Source organism: Spermophilus citellus (genome assembly GCF_964194105.1).
Source record: "Spermophilus citellus genome assembly, chromosome: 8".
Taxonomy (NCBI): Eukaryota; Metazoa; Chordata; class Mammalia; order Rodentia; family Sciuridae; genus Spermophilus; species Spermophilus citellus.
Window position 1 is genome coordinate 138,500,187 of NC_138189.1, and position 12,308 is coordinate 138,512,494.

A 12,308-nucleotide genomic window follows, 5' to 3' on the forward strand; every position below is an offset into this window, starting at 1 on the left:
GAATTTTAGTAATTTCTTCTCAGAATATATAGCTCCCATGCATTTCCATAATATGACTGCTGTTAAGAAGTTTTGGAAATAAAAGTACCCCTACTCTGACAAGTCAAATGGGGCCAGTTGGTGGAAAAGAAGATGCATTTGGAAACATATTTGGAGTTTCTCTTTGGAGATCCAAATGCACAGAAGAGTGAAAGCTAAGGGCAGTTTTGGAGAAGATGGGCAATGGCACAATAGGAAAATTATCTTTTAACATCTAATGTATAATGTCTTATCACATTTTGTGTTTGATGAATGAATAAAAAATATAATACTCTTTGTAAGATTGGGAGTTTTCAAGTTTTAGTAACAGATACTTGACAAACCATTTATAAATAAGGTAAAAAATTAAAGCAATAAAATACATTAAAAATTGATTATAATGTATTACTTTAGCTTCTGTCACCATTCTCAAAACTCTGCTTCATTATAAAGTAAATGATATCCTGGGGTCAACAAGTCCTTGTTATATATACCTTTTTAAATACCATTAATATACAGTGAAATAAACTGTAGCTACAAGGAAATTAAATAATTCTCTTCTAATTCTTAATATCCTGTGTAATTACAGTCTCTGTACTTTCATGATTTGCAAGCGATTAAGACTCTGATGCTCACTGGTAAAAATTTTTGGTTGTGTTGGTATTGAAGTATTTCATGATAACCACCAGAGGGCATTACGAAATAAAAAAGTATTAGGCAAAGTAAAGAAAGACTTTATTTACATTCTAAAGAATTAAGATCCATTTCACTCTGTTTTGGACCACAAAATTAATTTTAGATTGTACAATTCATCTCTCATTTAGATCAGAGGGAAGTGTAATGGACAGGACTAAAGATGCAACATTATTAACTAGTTGAAAGTAAATGCCAATGAGTTTGGTTGCTCTTCCATAAAAATCCAAAAATCTCTGGAAAGTGAAAATATTTTTAAAAAATCATTTTATCACTAAAACTCATTTGGTAGTTATACCTGATTTCCTAGACAGGCTTTTATAAATACTGTGTAGCCTTGTCTTCATCCCACTTAGTATTAATGCTAATAGACTTGGCTGAGAAATGTTAATGTATTTGATTCCAGGTGCCACTCAAAACCATATCAGCGTATGAACCATAATACTTTATAAAAAATCTGAAAAATGCCAAATTTGAAACATTTGGCCTACTACTTCCACATAAGTGAATGTTGTCTATAGTAACTGGATATAAGTCCTGTCCAAAGGGGATATAAAGAAGACAATGGCAGTGTCAGCATTGAAGGAAGTTCTCCTGGAGAAAAGGGGTACCTCGATTTGGTGAGGCTGCTATAACAAAATACCACAGACTGGGGTAGCTTATAAATACCAGACACTTGTTTCTCACAGTTCTGAAGGCAGGACGTAAGATCAGGATGCCAGCAGAGCTGGGTTCTGGTGAAGATTCTCTTCTAGGATGCAGACTGCTATCTTCTTGCTATGTCCACTAGTCTTTCTGGCACTGAATACCATTTATGAGGGTTCCATCCTTGTTAATTATAACCTATGGCACAACTTCCTAATACCATCACATTGCATTAAAAGCTGCATCTAAACTGACAGGCCTTCACAGACATCCTGGCTTTTGAGCTGAGTCAATAACTGGATAGAGGAAGATTTGAGTACTTTCTATATGGAAAAGTTGTGCAGATACTTAGTAGCAAGAGATAGGCTAAGCTGCTAGTAGCAACCAAAATCCTTTATCTGTTTCCATTTTAATAAATTTGTAGCCAGGCAGTTTCCCAGCCACAGCTCTGTCTAGAAGTAATTATGTCTCCACATGATGGGAATGCAAAAAGAAATGGGTCATTTCAAGGCCCAGCCTATAAAAACCTGACCTTCGTGCACAGTTTTTTTCCCCAAATCAGAATCATATGTGAAGTGACTTAAGAATCCATGAGTGAAAATGGTAGAGCCAACCTTAACCTAATAATTGTGAATATTTGTGTGAGGCGCAAAACCTGCTAGCCTGTAAAGCTCTCACTTCTGAACCACTGTTGGGAGAGAAGCTTCTGTATCATTCTTTATCACTGGGTCTCTTTGTTACAGGAGCTTACCTAACTTAAAAAATTTAACTGCCTTTCCCCTAGAGATATCTTGGATTCTTTCAACAATTTTGCTTCTATTTTTTAAAACTAATGTATAATGTCCTGTGATTTTTGTATTAACAAATACATCTCCCCAAACATATCTGTAATTTACCCTGTGGAGCCACCCTGAATAGACCACATATCTATTATACCCCATTCATTTAAGCAACTGTATCAAAACACACACCATCTCTGAAATAGCTTTTTATTAAACAGCAAAGCAGAACTGTAACACAATTTTAAATATCTGTAAATTAGGTCACAAAAGGGATGCAAAATGTTTGCAGTTTAATTATATATTCATACAGCTAAAGTCACATATCAAATCTTACACTAATACATAAGATTATTTCATGATTAAAAGTAGTCCAAATCTAATAATCATAAGCTATATTAGTGGGTCTCTTTTCCTATTATCTTAATATTTCCAATACTGATTCCCTTACCAAATAAACTAAAAACTAAATTTTAAAAGAATGACTAAACCTCTGCAAACTAAATGGTAGAATTTACAGAAAATTCTGGGAGAATAAGTGAGCTAAAATACTAAGATTAAAATTACCATTATTGTACATGTATACTCTACCATGTGTTCATGATTCTGTTACTAATAAAATCTCAAAGAATTTTGCAAGAGTTGATCTATTGGGTAAATGTCCTTGAGACCAAATGGTAACTGGTCTCCCTATGTAGCTTACATAAAGTTATTCAAACTTAATGCACTTTCATATCTATCTTTTGTCCGCCAAAAGTCTATTCTGCCAGAGAGAACACAAATCTGGAGTGAAAGAATTTGGAGTAGTATTTACCAAGTTCTTTCCTGTCCCATTTCTATTTTTTCTCAAGATAGATCTATCTTGAACGTACATACATGACCAGAACTCCTATCTTTTCAGGTCCCAAGTGGGTTATTTTGTGCAAAAGGAAGTTTTAAACAAATCTTCCCAGTATGAGACCATTTTTATAGTTTCAGTCCATCTTCAATTGCTTAAAGAGAAACCATCAATCCTATCTTATTATTAAATACCACACAGGACAAGCCCTAGCTAAGACAGTATCTTATTTTGGTTAAGTTTCAACAATTAGAGTCATGTTACTCTGATCAGTGATTAACTATTAAAATTACTTTTACAAATGTGAAATATTTTTTTTTTTTCCTTAGGGGAAGGGAAATGGGAAGGAAGAGGCAAATGGAGAAGAGGCACAAGATGGTGGACAGGGTACATAAAGCTGTGCATTCAGTACATGATTTTGGTCACTTTTTCACAACATGGTGGTTATTTTCATATATATTTTACTAAGCCTATATAATAAAAGACAGTGCTAAACCTATATATCAAAGCAAATTTGATAAAACATTCATCTTCAAGTCTCATAAATATATGCAGTTCTAATTATAAAGTCTCTACAATACATTTGCACATTTTCATAGACTAACATAATACACAAACTCTCTTGTTATGCAGTTAATTTTGCCTAGATCTGCCATTATCTTCATAAATATTCAACGAAGCCACAAACAAAGGTACTGTAACTTTTGAAATCTATCCAAGTTTTAAAGGGAAAAAAAAAACTGGTCAGCAGCAATTCCTTAAAACAGAAGGGAAACCAATCCCTTACTTTCTTTTGCTTTTTGTATCAGTTGTTTGAAAAACACTAGAAGCAGACATGAGGTTTTCTATATACTGTCCAAGAACTTGGTTTTCTGATTTTAGCTTCAGATTTTCTTCTTTAACTGCATCTACTCTTGCAGAGAGATCTATATAAAGAAAAAATGGCCATTATCAATAAAATGATGCTAATGACTTCCTATTACAAAATGCTAAAGATTCATTATTAAAAACAAGATCAAAGTGAGGGTATAGCTCAGAGGCAGAGTACTTGTCCAGCACACCCTAGGCTCTGGGTTCAGTCCACAGCAGGGCAAAAAAGATATCAGATTATTTGTTTAAGGCAAATAAAGATGAAACTATGTCTTTACTAGAAATATTTAAGATATGTAATAATATAACTGAATTCATACACTGGATATAGGAAGTCTGTTTCCAAGCCAGAAATTATTTTGTATTTTCACATTAGCAAAAAATTCAAAAAGATGTGAGTCCTCATGATAAAATTTAACAAATAGTTACTGGGTACCCCCAAATAGCCAAGCACTGTTCTAGAAACAACAGCAGAAGGGTCCATGTGTATACATGTGCACCAGGGGACTCAGTGAAGATCAGGAGCAAACAATCAAATATACAGAATGTCACACAGTTAAGAGTTGGGCTGGAGAAAAAGCAAGAAAGGCAAGGGTCATAAGAAGCAGTTGAGAAGTTGCTTTTCAGGGTTAACTATTTTGTATTTTGGTAAAGGGAATTTGAATGGAGGAAATGCCAGAATGAGCCATACAGATATGCAACTAAGGGAAGATGACTGAGGGAAACAATTACTTCTCCAAGTAGGGGCGCTTGGCATTTTGAAGAACAGGAAGGATCCTAGATAGAGATGGAACATATGAGGCAGAGAGAATAACATGACTCTAAAGGTAACCAGGAAGTCACAGACATTGGCTGTTGTTAATTCTGTCAAGTGGGAAGCCAATGGAAGGTTCCAAGTGACAAGGTCTGTACAATCAAGTGCCAAGGGTCGGGGGAGACCCTCATATATTAAACACCAAAAGATGGTTCAGTGGTAGTTATTAATTTTATGCAATGCATTTGAAAAGTGAAAATCAGATCATTTTCCTTTTAATTTCTGAGGTTAATATGACATGTTCACTTTACTGTAAGCTTTATTAAATGTGGACTTAGTTACACATTGCTAGGACTTGAAAAGAATTCTCATGTTAAACAGCATCATGTTAGACATTAAAGGGAAACAGAATGTTTGATGTCCCTTGAAGCGTATATGTTCTTTACAACCACCAAAGTAGCCAAAGCTACTGGCAGAAGGAAGAAAAACAAAACTATTAAAATGGACTTTGGTTTAAGCTTTTTCAAATTATTCACACTAATAACTTAGCAACGTAAACACTTAAAATTTCAATTAAGCAGATATCATTCATGAAAACTACAAAATGCAAGCTAACCTTCAAGTGTGTGTTGAAGTTCCAACACTTGATTAATAAGTCGTGTTTTTTCTTCAAGTTCCACCTGATTTTCAGCATCAACTGCTGTAATGAGAAGGTTCACATTTATTATTCGTTAACATTAGATATCATTTGTTTAGTGTAGCACTTAAAAATCTACAAAACATTTTCTGTTCCTTATCTAAACTGACTTGTACAAGAGCCCCACAGAGTAAAAAGTTAAATCCCCACAATGCAGTTGAGGACACCAAGGTGAAAGTGAAAAAAATGATTTGCCAACTTCTCAGTTAAAGAATGGAAGCTGCCTTAGATCATTTCTACAACCAAATGGGATATAAATAAGTAAATTAGCCAAGACCCAAACCTTCTAAAATTGTTTCTCTGCTCTTCCCATTGTTTAATAAAGCAAAAGCAACCAACGAAACAACAACAAACCCCAGAAACACACAAAAAAGCAAATGAAGAACACACCATCCATGTCAGCACTCATCATCTTGGGTAAAAAACTTTTAGATTTTCGATGTAAAATTCTTGATGAATGATCTACAATAAGAAAAAGAAACATGAACACAATAAAATATAAGTTTATTTTTAAAAAGATGAAGACAGTCAAAATATAGTTTACTGTTTCTAAGAAAAAAATAAACTCCCACAGGTAATTAAAAGAATACAGACAGATTAAAAAGAAAGTATTAAGGAGAGAAAATATTGAGCTTCTGGGTAATCAAAAGAAAAATTTTTTTTTTCTTTTTGGACGGTGGGTTAGGGGGTTGGTAGGGATTGAACCCAGGGCCTTATGCTTTCGAGGCAAGCACTCTACCAACTAAGTTACATCCCCAGCCCAAAGAAATTCATTTTTAAAAGGTAAGATTAATGATGAAATGATAAAATACGAAATACTGAACACAGGCTTAAATGTGCAATCTTTTGGGGAAGCAGAATAATAATAAACAAGATGCATAAAGACATTTAGAACCTTTTTTATGAAATAATTTACTTTTAGGAGCTCATCCTAAAGGCAATTATAAAGAAGGAAAAATTATAAACATAAAAATATTTACTTCAATCTTATTTACAACCCAGTATATCAGAAACAATGTAACTAGAAAATTACACTTGCAATTTATAATGGAATGGCTACTAAAAATAATTATGATTACTAAAATAATATGAAAAAATGTTCACAAAATTATATATTCACTAATGTAAATTACATAAAATATACAAATATAAAGGAAACAGAAAAATGAAAAAAAGTTCTTACAATTAGGGATTGCAAAGAAGAAGACAAATCTTTTCCAAAATATTCTTCATTAAATATATGCTGCTTAACTTTTTTGCACATATGATATTAAAGAAAAATATTAGATATCCGAAACACTAATATGGAAGACATTTTAAAAATCCAATTTCACCTGGTTATGGTTAAACCAAAACAGATTAATCAGGATGTAGATAATTAATAAGAAAATGAATATTAACATTTCATTATTTTAATAAAAACCTCCAAAACATTAAAGCACAAAATTCCTATGAAACATGTTCTGCTCTATTAATAACCATTTCACATACAGTATGCTCAAGTTTTTAATGCTGCCAGAATATTAATGAAAATAGATTTCTTTGTAACCAACCTGCATTGAAGCAACCTAGACCTATTTTGTCAATGTTCCTCTTTCAACAAGTATTTACTGAATACTAATATACCCAAGGCATTGTTAGGCCTCCATATGCTAAGCAGTAGAACCCAGACATACTGAACAAAGATGCATGCATACCAAAATTAGAATCACAATCAATAGAAATCAGTGTACTATTTATTATTCCCTCACGTCGATTAATACAATTATGTTATACTTCAGTTATTAGCATGAACATGGAAACAATGTCCAGTGTACAAATCTATAAACTACTTCTTGAGTAAGATACCAGTCTAAAAAAGTGAATAAACATCCTTTTCATAACATTATTAAAGGACCACAGTCAACTCAATGATGCATAATAAACCTATTCCAAGTCTTACTGCATCTTTCCACTTACCCAAACAGCATTTGACAGGTACTTTCTTCTACCTTATGTTTTTTTGAGACAGGTTCTCTCACTAAGTTGCCCAGGCTGGTTTTGAACTCAACAGTCCTCCTGCCTCAGCCTCTCAGATGGCTGAGCACAGGGCACATATCACTGCACTTGGCCTTTTCCACCTGTTTTTTATATGGTTTTAGTTTTCAGGGTCTCTGCACTTCGGAGATATATATATATATCTCTATATATATATATATATATATAGAGATATATATATATATCTAAATTAAAACAGAATGAGTACCAAATTTTTTTTCAAAAATTCTTTTTAATGCTATTCAATCTATTATAGTTCTGAAGATCATACTTCAAAAATTATTCCTTACCAATTGTCTGTTTTGATTTTCTAATTCACTTAGAATTGCAAGCATTTCTTGGGTACAACATGTGAAATATATGTAAATTGCATAATGACTAAATCTAGCTAATTAATGTGCATTTCCTCACAGAGGTCTTTTCTGTGGTAGGAACACTTAACATCACTCTTAAAATGAAAACTTGATTAAATACCTTCCTGAGAGAAGAGCACACTTCTAACAAATCACTAGTTACCCTCACTTTTAATACTGTTTCAGCACTGAACTGGCTGGGATAAGTCTGGCAGAGGTGGGAAGCGACAGCTGACACAGCAGGCCATCTGGGAGTACTGGGCAACATTGAACTGCCAATCCAACTGTGGCCCTTATAGAGAGAAAAATAAACAGGGCTTCAAATTTCAAATATCCATTGTTTTTAAGAATATAAGTAAGGCAGAATTTCCATGACTGCTGAGAAAACTTACAAAAGATACAAGCACCAGGTAACCAATATTCTGATTTTGAAATCAGCATCATACAGGAATGGAGTATTCTTCTCTGCGTATATTTCAGTAAAATATTAAAATTAAAGTAAAAAGCCTTCTACAAAAGCACAAGTGTTCCACATTGACCACAGGAAGTAAAGAAAAAGTAGAGTTTCTGCAATTTTGCATCATACAATCGAAACAACAGAAAGTCTATACATGACTTCTCAATGGTTTGACTTCATCTGAAAAAGTGAAAGGGAAAAAAGTCAGAAAAACAGAGTCAAGAGGGCTTATTAGAGGGTAAATTCCTCTTACAAACATATTCATGGCTGAGGGGGCAGGGGTGCAGAAGTAGTGCCACAGGACAGTGCTCCAGGACATACCTCACAATCCCAAAGGTCACTATTCACATCACAGTCTTGTTTGGCCCATGACCTGGGAAATACAATGCAGAGCCTGCTGGATTGTATGTGGTGACCCTATGCAAAGGGTATTAGTTTTAATAAAGTGAACCAGAGAATTATTCATTGCCTTTTTACAAAAATAAAAAGTAGCAATTTTCATTTTTTGTGATGTGATTAAAAAGAATGGACTCAAAATGCTATTATTGAGTGGTCTTTCAGTAGGTTTAAAGCAATAAACAGAATTATTTTACATATATGATCAAAAGATTAGTTCTTTATGTCAAAGTATTTTAGTCTATTTTATTTTCTTTCAATATAGGATCAATCTTCAAACTTGAAGATTGATGAATGTCTACATTGGTATTGAACTACATCCTAATACAATATTGCAATTTTTCAACTATAAAATCCTTTTTTATCTATAGTTGCCATCACATCAATATAATTCCACGCCAAATGTGCTCCTGAAAGTTTATTTTAAATTCCTGCTATAAACATAAATACAACATGAACAGAATCCAGACCAAGGTGCAAATATGGAAATGAATTTGGGGTGCTGAGGCTATTGTTTATCCTAAACCCATCTTAGCTCTGAAATGGACATGGCTGAGATTTCTCAGGTCAGATATTTTAAAACTCTTCTCAAAAATTACAGAAAATTATGGTGCCTATCTTTATCCTTGGTTAGTAGAAGAGAAATTAAAAATTATTTTTCATAATTATCTTCATATTGGGAAATAGAATGTACGAAGAAAATAAGAATTATGAAATGTGGCAAGCATTAGGACAAGATCCACTTAAATAACTGTCTTTCCTATGCCCATGGATCAAATTTGACCACATACTACCATCTTACCAAATATTCCTTCTTGTATAGTACTCCTTCCTTCTAAAGATCCTACCTCTGCTATTTATTATCTCTGGAAATAAAAGATAAGATCTCATACTGTTTTATTACCTGTAAAATGGAAATAACAAATATAAATGCAACTCTTGGTTTGTTGTGAGAATTTGATGAGTTGATACATATAAAACATATACTTCTGTACATAGTAGGCACTCAATAATTATTAGTATTATCTTTATTTTTTAGCACTAGTTTAGGTAAAAAAAAGAATTTTAGAAAAACCATCTGGTCCAGCTGCCCCATTTTACAAATAAAGAAACCAAGGTCAAAGATAACAATGGCTTACTGGAGATCACAACATTTATCCACAGTCTAGACTACAGCCAATATTCCAGTCTGTCTTTTTCTACCATCCCACCTCAACTATGCTCATATTTCAGATTTGAAATTTTGAGAAAACCTAATATTCCATTCAACTTCAACCACTCAACTTTCTGCATATAAAATTGATTTTCATCATCTGTCACCTACTTACTAGTGAACTGCTTAGATTTCAGCAGAATCTTTGTGCATTAACATGCTAAACACTTTATATTATTTCATCAAATCTACAGAAGGAAATTGCAATCTACAGATGTGGTTACCAAATGTATCTACCTTATGTTTAACAATATCTTAAGTCATTTATTTATTTTTGTACTGGAGATTGAACTCAGGGGCATTCAACCACTGAGCCACATCCCCAGCCCTATTTTGTATTTTACTTAGAGACAGGGTCTCACTGAGTTGCTTATTGCGTTGCTTTTGCTGAGGCTGGCTTTGAACTCGCAATCCTCCTGCCTCAGCCTCCCAAGACGCTGGGATTACAGGCGCGTGCCACCATGCCCTGCTGACAATGTCTATATCAAAAATTTGAACTCAAATCTATCTGTACAGTTCCCTTTCCCACTGTGCAATGGAAAAAAACTTTATTATAATCTTAATCTAAGGTTGCCAAGCACTTTGCAACCAACTTCTTGGGAGTTTCCTACTAAGCGGCTGAAGGTAAATCTCATTCACTTCAAGCTGCATCAACTTCATCATGCTTTCTTCGGATCTGTTCAAGTTCTGCTAGTGACTGACTTTCTCAGGTTAGGTAATTCCAGTTTCAAATTCCACAAGATCAAGTAACTTTTCAGTGAGGACTGAATTAAACTAGATTACCCCCGGGGAATAACAACAGCTAGCTATATTAAGCTTAATCAATAAATAGTACTAAGATTTCTATGTATAGTTTTGGGTCCACAGGTATGGGCAGATATGGTACTGGGAACACCCAGAATCCTTAATATTGTTACATCACAGCCCGAGATTGATACATTGTAAAACAGAAGTCTTGCCTTTCAGGAATGTATGTTCTTGCTCCTGCCCAAATCTTACTCTCCAAAACTTGTTCAGTAGACTCCGGAGAGAAGCCAAGGAAGAAACAAACCCAGGTGCTGCTTTCAGCTCCTGGAAAGACGTCCCATCTCTTTATTTCACCGCTAACCAGCCTCCCTTCCCACCCCGGAGTCCTCTCCCATCATCCGGGTTCTCCTAGAGCAGCCATGGGCAAGTCTAGGCGTGTCGGGTCCTATCCCACCCAAATGGCCCTCCTACAGTTCCATTCCTAAGCGCAAAGCTGGACAAGGGCCCAAATCAAGAGTGCAGGGAGACAGCAGCAGGATGTCAGAGTTAGGGACCGCCGGCGGCCCTGTCCCAAAGGAGCCTCTGGGCCTGATAATGAGAAAATGAGAAGAGGATGCGCAAGGGTTCTGCAGGGAGCCAGGCCTCCGCCGCCCACCGAAGCCAAGACCCGAGGCCGCGACCAGTCCAGTCTAGCCCGCCCCGCCCTCCAGACCATCGGCGGTACCGAGACCGACATCCTAATCCCTGGGCCCGGCCCTCGGCTGCCCAGGACCGCCCTCACCTTCCGTTTGAGGCGCTGGGAGGGGGTGGGATCAGGAGGATGTCTCAAGCCGGGACACCTGGACCAACTGACACCGGCAGCTCCGCCCTCTTCGCCGACAGAGCGTGCGCTGAAAAAGGAGCCCCGCCCCACCCAGACCCGTCGCCCACCAATCACGAATCGGGATTGCACGCTTGCGCATTAGCAGCCCGCCGTCCCAACCGTCCTATCACAAAGTGCGGGAGCATAACAAAAGGAACTGACGCCCAATCAAGATTGAGCCCGTTGTGGGCGGGTCCTGGAAGAGCAACAGCCAATGGCATTATAGGAACGTAGCTATTCCTGAGAAAGTAGGTCCCTGCCGAGCAGTTCTGGTCTCAGCCGGACCCTAAACACTGGGGTCAGAAATCTAGGAGGATAATCTTGACTTCTGTGAGGAAGGAGGTTGGTCTAACCAAACGCTAGGCGAGAAGGAAGGCGTTCAAATTCAAGAAAAGAGTGTTTGGGAGCAGGATAGAAAAAGGAAACCAACGCGGTTCCTCGATTCTAAAAGCAGATTTTTCCGTTTTTTTTTTTAAGTTTCCAAAATCAGAAATCTCATAAAGTATACCGCTAATGGAATGTTTCTCTCCATACTCCTCCTTCCATTTATTAAAATCTATAGTGCTCCTGACCATTTGATGATTGAAGAAATACCTAGTAGTACTTTGGTATAGCCCCTTTGCTTGTCTTATCTCCTTTGATCCTCCCAGCAACCCACAGAAAAACTTGAAGCTTAAGAATAAAGACTTTTCTTGTTCAAGGTCATACGTGTGATTTAAAATACTCTGTGCCAGACTTAGGAGGCTCGCGACACCTTTCTTGGTAATATCCATTGAGCACAGGGTAGACATCACGGGATACTAAGATACATTCTTGTTTTGACTTCGTGTCAATCTCCTGAGCTGTAGGGGTGAGCCTTTTTGTCTGCCCTGTTCTTGGCTTTGTTCTTCTGGCAGAGCTTTTTGACACTTAGCGTTAATCCTTTTAAGGACTACTGGGGGCGGGGGGG

At 36.1% G+C, this 12,308-nt stretch overlaps 1 protein-coding gene across 4 annotated transcripts; it reads right to left on the minus strand.

The window, feature by feature from the left end:
• Nucleotides 1-2,329: 2,329 nt before the first annotated feature.
• SCOC (short coiled-coil protein) lies at nucleotides 2,330-11,386 on the minus strand. 4 transcript variants are annotated; one of them, XM_081303704.1, is made up of 5 exons: nucleotides 11,279-11,386; nucleotides 10,710-11,085; nucleotides 5,685-5,756; nucleotides 5,214-5,294; nucleotides 2,330-3,899 (listed from the first exon to the last, which is right to left on the minus strand). In XM_081303704.1, the coding sequence occupies exons 3-5, from the start codon at nucleotides 5,704-5,706 to the stop codon at nucleotides 3,757-3,759; spliced, it is 246 nt and encodes an 81-aa protein (XP_081159830.1). In that variant the 5' UTR covers nucleotides 5,707-5,756; nucleotides 10,710-11,085; nucleotides 11,279-11,386; the 3' UTR covers nucleotides 2,330-3,756. The 4 variants fall into 4 exon arrangements, with proteins under 4 accessions (XP_081159830.1, XP_081159829.1, XP_081159831.1 ...); XM_081303703.1 differs by having other exon boundaries at nucleotides 5,214-5,297; nucleotides 11,279-11,385; XM_081303705.1 differs by lacking the exon at nucleotides 10,710-11,085 and having other exon boundaries at nucleotides 11,279-11,374.
• Between the last annotated feature and the right edge of the window lie 922 nt (nucleotides 11,387-12,308).